Raw genomic sequence first — 18,288 nt, 5'->3', positions numbered from 1 at the left:
ATTTTGGGGGTAATGGTCTTGTTTTTGCTTGTCTATGGCTGTTTGAGCTTCCTCTGTACTATGATGCTTCCTTCCTTTTTAAAATACTCCATATCTCGAATTGGAAATACGTAAGTTTATAAGTATTTTTTTAAAACACTGTATTTTATCGTACGATAAGAAAAACAATTATATCATACCGTATTTTTCCGTACGGTGTCGTATATCGTGCGAATCATATGGTATCGTACTTGACAACTATGACTTTGCTAAACCCTGAACCTGGCCCAAATGCTACACCTGATGGTCCCTAATAGACATAACATGCATGCTTGCTAGGGGCTAATGCATGTGGCATTTTGTGGAACCTGTGCTAGTATCAACGTGCATCTAACGCTTTTAAGTTAAAAATTTGTTCAAGTCCCAAAACATGGCTTTTCAGGCATCCCCGGCACTACAAGAAGATTGACCCACGGCAGCACATGCAGCACACGAACACAAGGCATGTTTCTAGAAAATCATCTAACCAGCACACGCATACATGAGTTACGTTTATGCACATGTAATTTGGAAATTTACCGTTCTCAGATCTTGTACCAACTCACAGGGCTCTAGTTATGCTAGCTACCTTGGTGTGTGTGCTCAGAGTCATATTGGTGGCACACTATTGCCAGTCAAAGTGGCCTCTCATCTAGTTACACTAGGTAGAGAGAAGAGAGCTACTCACACTAGCAAGCTCGAGTCACACTGGAGATGGGGAATACTAGTCACACCTGCAGAGCCCCAAACTCTAGTCACACTAGAGTGACTCTAGGCCTCTGTCTCTATATAGAAAACAGTTCACAAACAGCCAGCACTCTGCCAAACCTTAATGCTAACCCTAACCCTAACTTCAACCCAAACCGTAACTCTACAATTCAGTTGTAGGAAGTGTATTTGATATGTAAATTTGTGAGTAACTACCCTTGTCCATCTCTTTTTTTACAGTGTTCTTTTATGTGAGATTGTTTTGGGCATGCCGCATGTTGAAGCATAAAAATGATGTTTTGGATTAGGTTGAACATAATTTTACAAGTTAGGATTATCTGACTAAGAAGTGGAAAAAAGAAAGGATACTTGTTGGGGACAGGAAGCCAAAGAGACAAGAAATTCTTTCGTCTCACTGACCAAACCAAGAGGAGCGCTACAGCTTCCCGAATCAAAACCTGAGCAGTGGGATTATACAAAGCATCGATGGACGATTCGAAGCAGCAGTCTTTCGACATATAAATGGTTGTTTTCTCTTTTTTGGTTTTGTATGCACCCTGTACGCCTGGTTACACATACATGCAGGCACTGTAATTTATCATTTAACTTGACGTGCTCATGTAACACGGCACCACATCGTTGCGGTGCTGAGGAAAAAGTTGTCATATTGATGGTTTTATTCTCAAAACCGAATGTGAATGTTCGGCATGTGTGTGTTTGTGTCAGTGGTAAGAGTGGTTTTTTAACTTCTAGTAATATAATTCCAAATGTATCTTGTGCAGCTGGAAGTGCGGCAGAGCTGGTCACCTTTCTACAGACTGCATGTTGACAAAATCCCTGCCTGCCCCTATTCCAGCCAATCCGACTCACTATGAGGTTGTGAAGCAAGTCTCTTGATGTGTTTGCTTATCTTTAAATGTTCCTACTCCAAGAAATCATGTACCAGTCTTGTCAGTCTATTTCTTTATGTGCACTTATGTGGTGTATCTCATATTATAGGTTCCGATCGACAAAGATCCGGATGGCAGTGTCATCAGCCTTGGGCTGCGTTCTCTATACAAGAAGTACACTCTTTTAGCATGCTTGCTTCTTATATACTAGATTTAAAGAGGGGATTGGGGGGTGAGAAGTGGGTGGCGGGGTGGTCCACTCAAAAAATATGTAAGCTTAGCACGTGAGTGGTTAGGTATGGAAATATGTATTACATAAGGGTTATGCAATTTTGTGAAAAAGCAAAAAAATATTTAAGGTAGCATGTGAGTTCAACAAAGGGGTTTTTCAATAACGTATTTGTAAATATAAGGGAAATATAAGATTTATATAAGGGGTATCGTTATGAAACTTTGGGAAAAAAATGTGAGCAAAAAGGGATCATTTTATAGAGCCAAAGTATGTAGGTAAGGGGTCTATAAATACCCCGTGAATGGGGATGTTGTAGAATGTAGTCTATGCTATGCGTGATGGACTTGATGATTTGAAGCTTTGTGAGTAGACTTTCATGGAGTTAAGATTGCACTTTGGTATATTTATTTGCACGTGGTAGTGGACATGCAGATTTCTTTTGAAGTCTGTCCAAGTGGCCAGCTGGTTTATGCTGATTCTTTCCATCTTAAGCGGTGGATTTGCCTCACCAGCTATCGTGTATTTGTGTGCATGTTCTCTTTGTAGTGCTAGACTTACATCATGGCTGAGTCTGCCCTTCACCCTTTCATGGTGGTTATGTATGGAGATTTGTCTACTAAGTGGACATTGAACCTGCACCTCCTGTTGGGCATTGATGACATGAGTGGGGATGTCATAGCTTGTAGTTTATGCTATGTATGACGGAGTTGATGCTATGAAGCTTTGAGTAGACTCTCATGGAGTTAAAATTGCACTTAGGTTTTTGTTAAAGTTTAGGAAATAACTTGAACTCTTTCCAGGCTTCAAAACTATAGATACAGGCCATAATTACAGCTTTAAAAAAGCGCTCGCTGAAGGTTTTTGTTAAAGTTTAGGAAATAACTTGAACTCTTTCCAGGCTTAAAAACTATAGATACAAGCCATAATTACAGCTTTAAAAAAGCGCTCGCTGAAGCTTCCGTCCCCCCCCCCCCCCTGCTTGCGCTGCAGCCTGCACGCACACCCCCCGCCCCCCGCCTCTGCTCATTCGCGCCAGCCCCCGCCTCTGCTCATTCGCGCCCCCCCCCCCCCCCCCCCCCCCCCCCCCCGGCCTCTGCTGATTCGCGCCAGCCCCCCCCCGCCTCTGCTCATTCGCGCCAGCCCCCCCCCCCCCTGCTCCATCTCCTTCGCGCCCTCTCTCCCCTTTCTCCGTGACCCGCCCTCTCTCCCCCTTTTCGTGCTTCATCCGCCCCCCCTGCCTTTTTGCCGCCTTTGTTTTAATCCCTTCCCCTCATTTTCTTTCCGCCCCCCTTTGTTTTCCCCCTCCTCCTCCGTCTTCCGCCTTTTCCCCTCCGCCCCTCCCGCTCCGCCTTTTGTGCAGCTCGGTTCCTGCAGGGCTTTCCGTTTACGCTTCGCCTTCGACAAAGCTTCAGACACTGATGGAGGCTCCTCCCGCCCCACCTCAGAGGGACTCTTCCGCAGCCCCCTCGCCCGCCCCTGAGGATACCCCCATCAGGCTTTCTCTTTCGCTAGAAGAGGAAGCGAGCCTCGCCGCAGAGGTGGAACGCCTCCAGGCACATTCCACCATCTGCCGTATAGTCGGCACTCGCCCCAGCAGAGGGGGATCTTCTCCAGGCCCCCGCCTTCTTGCAGATGTGGGCAAGATCTTGGACTTTCAGCTACTGGGCCGCGGACATTACCAGATTGAGTTCGAGACAGCCCAGAGCGTGGCCCAGGTCCTAGCCATGAGTCCCCTTGATATCAGGGGCGCTCGGGCCTTCTTCAGACCTTGGTAGCATGGCTTCGACCTAGCAGCGGCCGAGCAGGGAGAGCGCCTATTCCATGTCAGAGTTTGCTTCCCTGGACTCCGCCGCACGAGTACCTTCCGCTCCTTTCTAGGATAGGAGCATTGGTGGGCTCGGTGCTTGAGACTGGCCCCACAGCAGCTTCAGTGGTGGCTAGAGCAGCTGGCCTGCCCTCGGTCAGAGTTTTGGTTCCCGACATCTCCTCTCTTCCGAAGGTCATTTAGCTACCTAGGATAGGGGGGGTGGTGGATAGATCAGAGAGTGGAGTTCTCGGGGCTCCCGAACCAGTGTTTTGTATGCAGGCAAGTCGGCCACCTGGCCAAGGCCTGCCCTCGCAGGAGACCCCGACCTTCACCGCAGCAGCAGGCCCCCGATGGCCCGCCCACAGATGCGGCTCGGCAGGCAGCCTCTGGGACACCTGCTCAGCCCACAGAGACCTCGGATTGGCAGCCTGGATAGGGGCGCCGTAGAGGGAGACAGCCACAGCAGCAGGCCCAGAGGCTGATGCAGCAGCAGTCAGTCTCAGCATCACTGGGTTCCAGTGAGGAACAGCTTTGCTCCCCTCCAGGAGGAGACCCCAGCGCAGACTAAGGATCTGGAGATGCCAGCACCCCCTCCTTCGCCCCCACCGCCCCTCCCCCGTCCCCCCCTCCCGCCTCGCTTCCACGTTCGCCGCCTCCTGTTCCCGCTCCCGTTCTGTCAGCGGCTCCTTCCCCACCCCCTTCTCCCCCCCCCCCCTCCCCCTCCGCTCGCCTCAGCTCCTCGGGAGGCCCTGGCAGTACCCTGGCGATCACCTGCTGTCCGGCGGGCACTGAGCACCGACCTTGCTCGAGCACCGTAGAGGAGACCTACCATGCCGATTCGGGCTTCACGGATATCCTCTATCCGCAGTCGGCTGAGTAGGCTCGACACTAGACAGCGCTCGAAGGTTTTTGACTACTCCTTCACACGGCTTTTTGGAGCGGAGGGCCCCCATGAGCCAGCACCCATCAGAGTTCATGTGGTGATACCTCCGGCCCGAGGGGAGGAGGCACTTGATTCAGCGGTGGCCTTCTCCTTCCCTCTCTGTGGCACTAGCGACCGGGAGTGGACTCTGGATCTCGCTCTTAGCATACTGAAGACTCAGGCAGTTGAGTTTTCTCACCATGTGAGCGATCTGGAGGTGACAGACGTGATAGGCCGACTCTGGGTTCTGGCTCACTTCTTTGATTCCGGGAGTGCGGATGCCTCCGAGGTTCGCCACTTGGTGGTTCGCATAGTGGCAGATCTAGCACGCGACCTTGGATATGTATGTATACACGAGGTTGCTCTCTCTGAGCGGGAGGCAATCGCCATGGGACATAGCCCACTGGCGCCTGATCCGAGATTCTTGCAGCACACCGGGTGGGCAGATTCGTAGCCGCTCGGATGGGGACTATTCTCCATCCAAGCCGCTTGCGAAGGCCCGCCGTATGGCTTGAGACAGCCTCCACCTCAGCAAGTCATCCATGAGGATCATCTCATGGAATGTACAGGGCCTTGGCGGCGCACACTATATACGCTATCGTGGTTGCTTGAGGCAGGAGCTTCAGAGATGCCTGGTTGGGGGTAGTATTGATATTCTGATGATGCAGGAGCACCATTTGAGTGAGAGCAGGATTAGGAGATATGGTTCCGTGATGCCTGGTAGATGGGACACATTTTGGTCTGCAGGGTTTGGCCCCTTGGGTGGGCAGGGAGGAGTATGTATGGTCATTGCGGATGTATGGCGGCATGCCATTGTGGATCGCGGGGTCCTCGTGCCTGGTAGAGCACAGTCTGTTATTCTGAGGATGCACGATGAGCTCTTTGGCGTGCTCAATGTCTATGCGCCCAACCATGCTAGTGCCAGAGCAGAGTTCTGGACCCTTGTTACAGATGCATTGCCCGAGGTTGCACATTGGTGTGTCGGAGGAGACTTCAACATGCTTGAGGACTCGGTCGATAGGGTGGGAGGCAGTCATGTTACAGTGCACGGCACGGAGCTTGCAGCTTGGGAGCGATTTTGCATGACACTGCGGATCACTGATGCATGGCAGCATGAGGCTCTCGCTCGCTCTTAGGATAGTCTTCGTTTTTCTCAGTCGGATCGCCGGCAGGGAGAGACTAATCTATCACGGATTGATCGCTTCTATGTGGGCAACAGGTTCGGGGGCTCCGTTGGCATTCTCGCTGGCACCTCTTTTTTAGACCATGCGCCAGTTATTTTGACACTTGAGGAGGGGACACGGGAGACCAGCTTGCAGTTGAGGATCCCAGAGAGGATACTTACAGATTCCAGTCTTTCTGAAGACATTGAGAGGATATGGCATGATAGCCAGAGCTCTGACGTGGATGCAGCAGGCCAGTGTGCCCAGGGACTCATCGAGCTCAGCTCTTTTTTGCATGCTGTAGCCTTGACACGGCTGGGAGAGACACGAGAGCGGGAGCGCCGCTTGAGACGTAGCCTTGCTTTGCTCCAGCGCCTTCAGGAGCAGCAGCCTACATGTGAGTGGGTGGCGTCCCAGCTGAGCCAGGCACGCCAGGAGGTTAGAGAGGCAGAGGAGCAGAGACATGAGTTCTACTATCATCGCCAGGCCTCACAGTGGACGCAGCTTGGTGATAGAGTGACTGGGGAGTTCTTTGAGATTACCGGACCCCGCCACGCTCGAGCAGGTGTACGCCAGCTCAGGAGACAGGACGGCTCTTTAGCCACTGAGCCCGGGGAGATTAGAGCCATTGCCACTGAGTTCTATAGAGACCTGCTCTCAGCGGAGCCAGCCACGGAGGCACGTGATGCTTGCAGACAGACTGTGTGGGCCCATGTGCAGAGGAGGGTCACAGATCGTATGCGTACAGTTCTGGGTGAGCCTCTTTCAGAGGATGAGCTTGTTGAGGCTTTGAGGGGCCTTCCGCGCCATAGTTGCCCTGGGGAGGACGGATTGATGCCTGCCTTTTTTATGCGTTATTGGGACATTTTGGGGCCAGGCCTCCGCAGAGGCTTTCAGTATGTTTTGGACACTGGGGTGATGCCACAGAGCTTTTTAGAGGGCTTGATCTTTCTTATCCCCAAGGGGGAGGGAGTGTCTGATGATATTCGGCAGTGGAGACCTATTACGATCCTCAATACTGTCTACAAGGTCCTGGCCAAGGCCTTGAGTTTGAGGATCCAGCCCTTCCTTGGGGAGTTGATTCATGCTACCCAGACAGGATTCGTCAAGGAGCGCAGTATCCTTGACAACATTTTCACCTTCTGGGAGGCGACGGCCCGAGCTAGATTTCTCGGCGAGGACCTGGTCGTTATGCTTCTCGATTTTTAGAAGGCATACGATAGAGTCGATTGGGGTTTCCTAGAGGGCACTATGCTTCGCCTGGGTTTTGAGCCAGTCTGGATTCGAGGGGTGGCGGCTCTATATTCCACAGCTCGTAGCCAGGTGCTGATGGCAGGAGGACGGGGGCCGAGTTTTGAGTTGACCAGATTAGTCCGTCAGGGGTGTCCTCTCGCCCCGTTTCTTTTTCTCTTCTTTGCTGAGGCTATGAGCATGTATCTGACAGCAGAGGAGGTTGGTTTGAGAGGACTCTAGCTCGCAGTCCGGGGTGAGGACCTGCTCGATTTTGAGTTTAGTGATGGCACGGGATTATTTTTGCATGGCCAGGAGGCCAATCTTCAGAGGGCAGAGCAGTCGCTACAGGTTTTTGGTGCAGCTTCGGGAGCATTGATCAATTGGCGCAAGACACTGGCCTTTTGGATCAGTAGCGCTCCCACTCCGGCATGGAGCCCAGACCCGGGTTTTAGATGGATTCCTCCTGGCACAGCAGTGCGGTATTTGGGCTGCTAGATTGGACTTGATTTGTCACCTGAGCAGCAGATCGCCCCGCTTCTTCTGAGCATTCGGAAGAAGCTTTTGTATTGGAGTACAGCTCGGCTATCCTTGGCTGGGAGGGTGGTGGTGACAAATCAGGTGCTTTTAGCGACCATGTGGTATATCACGTCTTGCTGGATCTTCTCGAGCTCTTGCATCAGCCAGGTACAGAGGCTGATCAGGAACTTTCTTTGGTCTGAGCGGGACGGTCAGCCAGCCCGGGCTAAGGTTGCTTGGGCAGTTATTACTCTTCCGCTGGCCCAGGGGGGCTTGGGCATTATAGATCCAATTGATCAGAGTAGAGCCTTATCGGGGAAGCTTATTGTTCGGGGGCTGCTTCCAGGCGCTGAGCCTTGGAAGGAGCTTCTTTTTCAGCGACTGCAGGCTAGGGCTCCTCCAGCAGGGGGCACTTGGGCAGGGGCACTTGGGCACCAGAGATACAATGGATCTTCATAGAGATGAGGAGGATAGGCCTCAGTAGAGGATGGGAGGACAGATTTGCCTTGAGCATCCTGCGAGCTTGGGAGTTGCTGAGACCGGGGCTTTCTCAGAGACCTACTTGTGATGAGGAGCGGGCCAGATAGCCGCTCATCTGGAGCCCCGCGGTACGCACTGAGCAGGGTCATATGCTGGGTTCTCGGCCTCGTCTAGCCTGGGGACCATTGGCGGCAGGCCTAGCACGCAGTTTTGGAGACTGGCAGGCCTTCTGCAGTCTCCCAGAGGAGGTCCAAGTGGAGAGGCTGAGTCACTTCAGAGGGGGGCTGATTATGAGGGATGACATTCAGGAGGCACTCACTGAGGAGTGGTTCACGCCTTTCGAGCCAGCGGCCCCACGGTGGATGGGAGCCTTTACACAGTTGGAGATCCTGGTTGCTGTCAGAGCTTGCACTGAGGATGGTAGATGCCTTTACCATGAGATCCAAGATGAGGGCAGACTTCAGAGAGTGGAGGCGGAGTCGCCTCTGGTTGCAGAGTGCATCTTTCAGAGGATACGGGTAGTGGTCGCCGCCTCCCGGAAGTGGCATATTGATCCAGACCCTACAGATGTGGACTCTGATTGGCGCATTTGGGCATATGCTGCGCACCCCTTGGCCCGGCTCCAGTGGGACCCTGGCGAGTACGAGTGGCATGATCCTTATGCGTCTCCCGAGGCCCCAGAGATTACTTCTTTCCAGTGCACTGTTCAGTTGGGGAGGCATATTTTGACTGCGAGGAGGATGGTCTCTCCAGCTGCATCGGAGCATTGGCGGCTACAGGGACTCTCACAGGAGTTCCTGGAGGATTTTTGGGCCAGGCTCTGGGCTAGTCGACAGGCACGCAGGATCTCGACTTTCCAGTGGCTGGTTGCCCACAGGGGCTCTGCAGTTGGCACCTGGCTTGTTTACAGTGGTCTTCCGGCGGCCTGTGTCCGATGCGGCCACCCATTGGAGACACAGAGACACTGCCTATGGGACTGTCCACAGGCGCAACAGATTTGGCTGAGGATGCTGTGCATTTTGGCCCCCCTCTCTCCAGAGGGCATGTATACGTGGGGTGCCGCTTCTTGGTCGACATCGTCAGGGCCTGCTCTGGGATACGAGACGGAGCAGGACAGCCAGGCCATCAGATTCATTAGGGGCTAGCCTCGCCTTGTTCCTTCACCGGATTTCTCGTCCACTGTCTGGACACAGGAGAGGGATTTACGATGGGAGCTCCTCAGCAGCCTCACCATCTGGTTCACCTGGAGAGCCCGGTGTTTCAGGGCCTTTGAGGGGAGACTGGAGCCACCAGCAGAGACTGTTCGGGGGATTTGGCAGGAGCTGATCCACACCCTGCGAGGACAGTATGACCGCATCCGGGGCGACTCGGATGCGGCGATCTTGCGGCGCCAGGCCTTCCACACCACTTGGCGCAGTGGCCCCTTCTATACATTACACGCGGGTACCCCCCCGCTGGCATTACAGGCCACCAGTTTGGCTTTCCCCCCCTCCTATTGTATGATATAGCTCTCAGTTATTTGTACTGATCTTTGTACCTTTTTGCACCTAGGGAGAGTCTCCCTAGCTGCCTTGTTGGATCTCTGCTTTGCCTTCTTATGAGCAGGAGAATTTTTTGTAGCCCAACGGGCGTTTTTTTAAAACTAATGAAAGGATCTTTTCTCGGGGAAAAAAAAAAACTTGAACTCTTTCCATCGGTATACTTTTTTGCCATATTAGCGGACATGCAGATTTCTTTTGAAGTCTTTGTGCAAGTTGTTGTGGCTAGCTGGTTTATGCTAATTCTCTCTATCTTAATTGGTGCATTTGCCTGACCAGCTACTGAGCGCACATGTGTGCCTTCGTCATGGCTGGGTCTATCCTTCATCTCCAGAGATGTGAAAGAAACGTAGTATGGTGGTTTTATTCATGAAGATTTGTCTACTAAAGCGTGACATGTCCTTATGTATGAACCTGCACCTACCCTTGGGCATGATGGAGTTGATGATTTGAAGCTTTGTGAGTAGACTTTCATGGAGTTACAACTGTAAAGTTTGGGAAATAACCCAAAATTTCCATTGGTATATGTTTTTGCTAACATGCAGATTTCTTTTGAAGCCTTTGTCGAAGTTGTGGCTAGCTGGTTTATGCTAATTCTTTCCATCTTAAGTGGTGCATTTGCATGATCAACTACCTTTTGTGTGTGTGTGTGTGTGTGTGTGTGTGTGTGTGTGTGTGTGTAATATAAAGTATTACCAAAAAAAAAAAAGTGTGCGCGTGTGCGCATGTGTTCTTTTTATTGCTAGCCTTCATCATGGCTGAGTCTGCCCTTCACCTCCGGAGAAGCCATAGAAACACAGTCTGCCCTTCACATCCTGACATGTCTTTAAGCATGAACCTGCACCTACTCTCGGATGCTGATGACATGAGTGACGATGTCATAGCACACAGTCTGTACTATGCATGATAGAGTTGATGATTTGAAGCTAGTTTATGATTGCACTAGCCAGAACTTTGCATTGGTGTATATAGACCCTCTGAATGCTTGTGATATGAAGGGATTTTGATTGGCGAAACCATGCCCCCGCCCTCCTTCCCCCCCTTTTTTCCCCCCTTCCTTTCCCTTCCCTTCAAAAAGTTCACATGCACACATGCACGCTCACGCACATGCACCAAAAAAAACACATTGACACTAGAGCTTACTTTTCTCAACTGTATGAATTATGCATGTAAAGATGCAAGAAGATTGCTGCTGGTTCTTCAAATGCAAAATGCAGTGTTTGCCATAGATGCTCAAATCTCGGAATGTGCATGGATTGCAGTGTCGTCTTTTGTGACAGGTAATAGAAAAGCTATGGCTTATTGTTCTTTTTTGATTAGTTATTTCAAATCATGATGATGCTTCAGAAGATGATTTGTGAGTCATTGTGTGCAGTTCAGGCCACCTTTCAGGACACCTTTTGACAAATTCTACGCACGGCCAACTTTACTCATACAAGCTTCAGTGCATGGTGCGCTCAACCTACCCTTTTTTCTAGATTGATGGATGGCTTTATAAAACATTTGCCGAGTTATGCTTATGGAATCATAGGATTGTGGTGTAAATAATCTTTTTATCTCCTTTCTTGTGTGCGTGTGTGAGAAAGAGAGAGAGAGAAAGAAAGAAAGATATATTAACGTCTACAAAAGGCCAAAATGACCTATGAGACCAAAAGGATTACATCATGTCCATGGAATACATCATCATGGGTACTAAAATGAAAGAAAATGACAAAGCTAAAATGCTAAAGCTGAGATGCTAGGGCTGATCCATGTACAAAGAGCATAAGGCTCGCATATCGTCCCAGTACCCCGATGGGGCGCCGCAACATGGCACTCAGAGTGGTAAAGCTGAGCTGACGTGAGGAATTCCTGTGATGGTGTAAGATGATGGCCCTCGATCCTCCTATGGTGGTGTGGGTGTGGGGAGGGGCCTCTGGGTCGAGGTCATCAACCTCTGCATAGCTTGGTGGCTTTATCTAGTGTCACTCCTCTGGGTCGGGCTCCTACATCAGCCTGGGGTCCAGGTAGGGTGGTGGGTCTGCCCTTGGAGCCCGGGTCTGGAAGAAATTAGTGAGAGCTCTCTTCGCTGGTTCTCGGGTAGGTGCTGATGGTCTGGGCCACAATAGTGACTCCTTGTGTCTGTGAAGCTCTAGAAGGAAGAGCCCTAGGCATCTTTGATACAGGAAGTCCATGAGAAAGAAAGAAAGAAAGAAAGATTTTATTAACGTCTTCCAAAAGACCGAACTCGGCCTATGAGACAAATCAGTGTACCTGTGTGGGGTATCCTCTGTCATCCCAACAAAATGCGAGAGAGAGAGAGAGAGAGAGGTTGAGGTGGAGGTGGCTAAGTTCCCTGTGAATTTCAGCAAAGCGTTTGTCATGTGCACACATGGACATGGCTGTCTTCCAGGCTAATCCTTGAAGCTGGCAGGAGATAAACATTAGGGTTTGGGCAGTAGCAGCCCTAGGTGCAGGCTAGGACGGCCAACTTAAGGAGCCGTCGGCCAGGAGGATGCTCACATGTGTGAAGGCGCCTCATTGAAGGCTGTTTATTCAGGTCGTGAGTAGGCCGACAGGGAGATGTGTGAAGGCGCCTCATTGAAGGCTGTTTATTTAGGTTGTGAGCAGGCCGATAGGGAAAAGGGCAGACTGACCAGCATTTGTTGGGCCTATAAAGGCAAGGCTTTGTCCATTGATTATTCATCTACCCCCTCATAGTTGGGGAAGGTCAAGAGCTAGATAGGGTCTTTTCTATTTCCTCTTTTGGAAGGCCAAAGGCCACATAGTCTTGTATAGTCCTATGGACAGTTTTGTGTACTAACTAATATACTGAAAACACAGCTCTCTCTCTCTCTTCTTTCTCTGTCTTTGTTGGTGACTTGCATCAAGGTTCCTGTTCAGTTGCTTAGGGCTGAAAGAAGACACATAGAGCTTCCGTGTATGGGGCATTGGTATCAGAGCATCAGGCTCAGCAAGGTAAAGTGCTGAAAGTGTCCCAGGAAGGTGTAGAGGTCCAAGGAGAGTAACACAGTGAGGGTAGAAATCCCATTGGGCTGGTTGGTGTCAGCAAAACCCAAGGGAATGGCAGCCTTGAGAGTTAGATGCTGTTTGTGGCATACCAAGGAAGGCTTTTGGGAAAACGGTTCCAAGGGGGTGGAGCAAGGATTGCTAGGATCAACCTCGGGAAGGAGACCATTCAAGTGTTCAGGGACAGGGCATGAAGGCAAGGGGACAAAGTGGAACAGATGCATAGATCTCAACACTAGATCTGGAGTGGGATCATAGACATGGCAAGGTTTTTCATGAAAAGGTTGCCAGGAAGGTAGGATGACAGGAAGGAAGGATGACAAGTTTGGGAGTCCAAGAAAGAGACGAGGGGATGATGACAATCATCCAAGGTCAAAGGTTGACATGGCAAGGTTTTGCGTGAAAAGGTTGCCACGAAGGAAGGATGACAAGTTTGGGAGTCCAAGAAAGAGACAAGGGATGATGACAGTCATCCAAGGTCAATGGTTGGAATCCCGTCATCAAGTTTAGCAGGAGGAGATATCATGTGCACACATGGACATGGCTGTCTTTCTAGGCTAATCCCTGAAGTTGGCAGTAGATAAACATTAGGGTTTGGGCAGTAGCACCTTAGGTGCAGGCCAAACCCTAATCTAGGCTAATCCCTGAAGTTGGCAGTAGATAAACATTAGGGTTTGGGCAGTAGCACCTTAGGTGCAGGCCAAGACCTTGTCAGCTAGGATGTCATGTGCACAGTGTGTATCTACCGTGTGCTACACGCACACAAGACTAGCTTCGAGGTTCGGGGAAGCTTGGAGCTAGGCAGGCTGATTGGCGAGCTGAGTTAGGGATAGACTAACGGGCGGGCACCCAAGTATGGACGGGCGGGCGCCCAAGTGTGGACGCCTGATGACCGGCCAAGAGCCGATAAAAGGGTGGCCAAGGTTATTCATTAGTTCATAGAGTCTCGCGTGTCTTTGTGAGAGCTCTATGGTCAGGAGCTTGGATCTAGTGCAGACGTGCACTTGCTTCATGCAGCCGAGGCCGAGAGCAGTCTCGAGGCCCGCGAGGGTAGCTTCGTGGCAGTATGGGACGTCACGAGGTAGAGATTGGTCGGTACGTCCATCTAGTTAGCTCAGCTCGTGGCTCGGTGGGGATAGCCAAGACTTGTGGGCTTGCCCATAGCTGTCAAGGTTGGGAGGTGAGTCAGGCCTGCACCCCCTTCACGTTTGCTTGGTTGTTTGCAGGTTTCGAGTCTTGTACCAGGAGCGTTCTACGAGGTGATCCTATGGGGATTTGACAGTGGTATGAGAGCAAGCCTCGTGAACGAGCAAGTCGGTAGGTAGAGAAGATGAGGTCTAAGAAAAGGTATGAGTTAGAGAAGCTTGCTGTTTTTCTGTTCATACTGCTGTTTTTTCAAATTCAGCATGTTGCTTTTGCATCGTAGGAACCCGTGATGAAGATTGTGGTCTAGTATGGGTTGTTTGCTTTCCAAAGAAGAAGGCTAGATGTGTTTTTAACTGTATGAACAGTTTGAAGAGAGAGAGAAGAAGAAAAAGCCTGTCGGCTGTATGCGAGCGAGAGAGAGAGAGAGAGAGAGAGAGAGAGAGAGAGAGAGAGAGAGAGAGAGAGAGAGAGAGAAAGAAAGAAAGATTTTATTAACGTCTTCCAAAAGACCGAACTCGGCCTATGAGACAAATCAGTGTACCTGTGTGGGGTATCCTCTGTCATCCCAACAAAATGAAAAAGTACTGAACTAAAAAGCTGAATCTGGGTGTGCAATAAGTACAATGAGTGGGGGAGGGGATGGAGCTCTACTACTAGGAGAATGCAAAGCTATATGCATGGAGTACACAATCATGATATGCAACCTAGCTAGCTCCATCCTGTACCATACTGGGGGTATAAAATGGTATACATCAATGAAGGGGGTGTCCACAGCTCCCTGAAGAACATGCCTGGGTCTGCTCTGAAGCGAGCGAGTCGCTCCGCACCCTCTCTGTGAAACTGAGCTCTGATCTTTGTCATCTCTCTCTGGTATAAGCGTGGTGTCCGAAAGCCAGGTGCCCTTTGTCTCCTGCGGGCTCTGAGTGTCTCTGCTCTCTGGAGAGTAATTCCCTGCTGTGTAGGGGCTGGGAGTGGGGTGGATCTTTGAAAAAATGTAGTAATCTGTGTCTGTCGTCCCCCCTCTGGAGCTGTCTGAGCCTGTAATGATGTCTCTCTGTGACGCTGTATGTCTAGAATGAATCTCCCCAGTATGCGCTGGTCTGCTGCCTCAAAGATCTGGCGTAGGGAATGTGGCTCTTTGAATAAAATGGGATATCTCTCTCTCATGGTTGTATATGCTCTGCATCTGCATACATAATGCTCCTCACTCTCCACCTCCTCTCTGCACAATCTGCATACCCTCTCCTCTCGTCGGGGGATCCGTGCTACTCTGCCAGTCTCGATCTCCAATCGATGTGATGAGACTCTAAGTTGACCAATAGCTACTCGGGAGCCGTGTGGTAAAAAGCCCTCCATGTATCCAGGCCTCTCTATAAATCCATCATCAGTGATACTCATGAAGTGATCTCTGTAGTATATCATCTTCGGTGGAAGAGGCTGTTTAGGCGATATCCATGTCTCGTGTATAGAGTTGCCATAGGTCCTGTCTCAATACTCTGTTCCTCTCACTATGAGAGAGACGGATATTTGGTGCATCCCTATCATACTGGAATGGTGGTAGATGATCTATGTCTAGGTCATGCTGTGAGAACCAATGTGTGACCTGTGCATACCATGATCCTCTGTCTCCTGCCTCAGCTAGCTGTCTAGATGTCTCAAAAGCTCTGTATGACAATCTGTCCTCTGGCATCTCTCTGAATCTGTCTAGCAGGCATATAGTCCGGAATATGGCCTCTACCATCATAGGAGGCGCAGCAAACTCTGCTCGGATAATGTCATGAGGTACTGACGGTTTGCTGCATATCATGCGTGCCATCATGAGGGCCTGTGGTCTCTCTATCTGTGTTCACCAATGGGTAGCAAGGCCTGGCGCCCATACAGCTGCTCCATACATCAGTGCCGGTGTGACTAATGTGTCAAATAGCCACCCCTTCGTCCGGGGCTCCTGAAAATGCGCCTGGTGGCACTGTCTCTCTAGCATAGCCAATGCTGCATATCCCCGTGTCAATCTAGCTCTGGCTGCTGAACCCATGGTGAAGCGCGTGGCTGCTGCAGAGAAGGTAACCCCTAGGTACACGTATGATGTCACCACCTCCACCTAGCGTCCTGCGAGAGTGAATGTCAGTTGACTCCTGCCGTGTCTCGATGTATGAAAAAGACCATAAACTTGGTTTTCCCAAGGTTCACAGTAAGACCCCTCTGTGTGCAGAAATCATCGAGTGCATGTAGATGCTGTTGTAGACCTCCTGGAGACTCAGATACTAATACAATATCATCAGCATAAAGCATAATATGTACTGAGGTACCTGCTAGATCAACTCCATCTCCGCCTCCCTGTGTAATGAAGTCAGCCACCTCATCAATGTATAACCCAAATAGTGTGGGGGAAAGTGGGCATCCTTGCTTCACACCAATGGTGCTAGCAATAGTCTCGAACATACCTCCTGGGCATCTGACTCGCCCAAAAACCTGCTCATATAATGCATAGATACCCCATGTCATATCTGTTGGTATGCCAAGAGACTCCAGGCGCTGAAAGAGCCTCTCTCATGGTACTGTGTCAAATGCCTTGCGGAAATCCACAAAGCAGCAATAGAGTTTTCTCTTCCTCACTCTGGCCTGATCAATCATACATCTCAAAGTGAATACATGGTCAGTGGTAGAGAAAGCTCTCCTGAAGCCTGCCTGCCCTGTGAGGTTGTAGGGCAGCCTTATGTGCGAAGAAACCAACCTGTACACGCAGCCAGGCAAGTCATCTTGCACACGTGGGCGGCTATGCACAGCCAGAGGCATGTGGTGCATCGTAGGCAGGCTGGCGCACGTCTCACAGTCGGGCTGTATGCGAAGGCGCAGGTGACAACCGATTTGCAGGCGGGTACACACGCACAGGCGGCAGCGCTGGGAAAGCGGACAGACGGGTGGCAGGTAGGCGGTGCTACGTGGTGCAAAAAAACGCGAAAAGCGTGGTCGTTGAGCGTTTTTTTAGCTTTTGTTTTTTTATTTAAGAAAAAAACACTACCGCTTTCACCTGCGCCTAAGGGTTTTATTTAACCCACACTTAGAAGAGGGGTTTTAAAAAACCCATGCTGTGCTTATAAGTGTTTTTTTAAAGAAAAGTAGAATATATAATAATAATAATAATAAATAATAATATATAATAATTATTATTTTTATCCAAAAAAAAACACAAAAGCAAAAGCTAAGTAAGCTTTTGGGGAAGCCTATAAATTCTTCTTAAGTGGGCTTCTTGCCACACATCTCTCAAGCTCTCAAGCTCTCTAGTACTCTTATTTGTGCAAGATCAAACTTTTCTCTCACCTTTCCCTCTTCAAGATGTCGACCCAAGAATCCGAGTTGGAGCCCATTCCCGAACGTGAAGACCTGCCGGCTACGGAAGCCACCGATGACGATCTTTTCAACGATTTTGTTTCAAAATCAGATTTCCAAGAGTTTAAAGTTGCTCTCGAAGCTTCGTCCTCGGAACGTCAAGCACAAATCGCCGCACAGATGCAGGCTTTACAGAACTCCATCTCTTTATTGACACTACCCTAAGATCCTGGTAGCTCACACAATTTTGTTAATTACAAACTTGTGCAGAAATTGGGTCTTGACACAACACCCAGCGATCATACCTATGAGGTACACCTACTTGCGGGTCGGTAAGTATGGGATCGAAAGGTGGAGATGCTACGGATTTGGGTCTGGATTTAGGACTACGAAGATACTCTGGAATGCTATATTATGCACCTAGAGCATGTAGACTTATTATTAGGGATTGAGTGGTTTAAGACTCTTCAAGTCCAGATACATTGGTCTAGTCATACTTTTTCTTTTGAACATAGGAACACCTAGTATAGTATCTTAGGTGATTGTATACATCCCTCTCAGGGACCTCTTGTAAATACAGTTGATTTTGAAAATATAATGGATTCTTCCTTCTATACTGCTTTCCATTGTGTCTTGATTCCACTTTCTTCATTTCTCATACCTTCTATGGATGTCAATGAATTAAGTGTGTTTGAAAGCAAAGAATAAAAGAAGATACTTGATTTGTTTCAAGCTGTATTTCCTAAGGAACTGTCATCGGACTTACCACCTGAAAAGGCAGTAGATCATCGTATTGACTTGGTCCCTGATGCTCACCCTGTTCGTATTTCACCTTACAAGATGAGCCAAGCTGAGGAAGATGAGTTGGCCAAACAACTCGAAGATTATTTGAGAATGGGCCAGATCCGTCCAAGTAAATCACCTTGGGGTGCACCTGTGTTGCTTAGGAGAAAGAAGGACAACACCTGGAGAATGTGTATAGATTACAAGAGATTGAACAAGCTGACAATTAAGAACCGTTATCCTCTCCCTAGATCAAATGACGTGATTGATCGGTTAGACGGAGCAAAGTATTTCACAAAGATAGATTTGCATACTAGCTATCACCAAATACGTATTCATGAAAGGCATGTCGAAAGAACCGCCCTTCGGACTAGGTATGGCCATTACGAGTTTCTTGTATTACCTTTTGGGTTAACCAATGCTCCGGCCACTTTCCAGCAAATGATGAACGATCTTTTTCGTGAACATTTGGAAAAATTTGTGGTTGTGTTTCTGGATGATATTTTGATATATAGT

General features: G+C 49.6%; 1 protein-coding gene across 12 annotated transcripts in view; it reads left to right on the top strand.

Annotated features, from left to right (window-relative positions):
• The window catches only part of LOC147615224 (uncharacterized), a 114,945-nt gene that overhangs the window by 76,701 nt on the left and 19,956 nt on the right, over positions 1 to 18,288 (top strand). For 7 of the 12 annotated variants that reach the window (XR_015262780.1, XM_086779269.1, XM_086779274.1 and 4 more), the window contains 5 exons: positions 1,109 to 1,251; positions 1,509 to 1,605; positions 1,726 to 1,790; positions 10,683 to 10,787; positions 10,883 to 10,958. Coding sequence is in view for 8 of the 12 variants with exons in the window: in XM_086779269.1 (XP_086635395.1) it covers positions 1,109 to 1,251; positions 1,509 to 1,605; positions 1,726 to 1,790; positions 10,683 to 10,787; positions 10,883 to 10,958 (486 nt within the window). In the remaining 4 variants the exon portion in view is untranslated. The remainder of the gene's footprint in view (positions 1 to 1,108; positions 1,252 to 1,508; positions 1,606 to 1,725; positions 1,791 to 10,682; positions 10,788 to 10,882; positions 10,959 to 18,288) is intronic. The other 5 variants (XR_015262781.1, XR_015262783.1, XM_086779270.1 and 2 more) reach the window with 3 other exon arrangements.

The sequence above is a fragment of the Cibotium barometz genome, chromosome 40 (assembly GCF_041138505.1).
Source record: "Cibotium barometz isolate CiBa-2024 chromosome 40, ASM4113850v1, whole genome shotgun sequence".
Lineage (NCBI taxonomy): Eukaryota > Viridiplantae > Streptophyta > Polypodiopsida > Cyatheales > Cibotiaceae > Cibotium > Cibotium barometz.
This window is presented reverse-complemented; position numbering and strand designations above follow the sequence as displayed.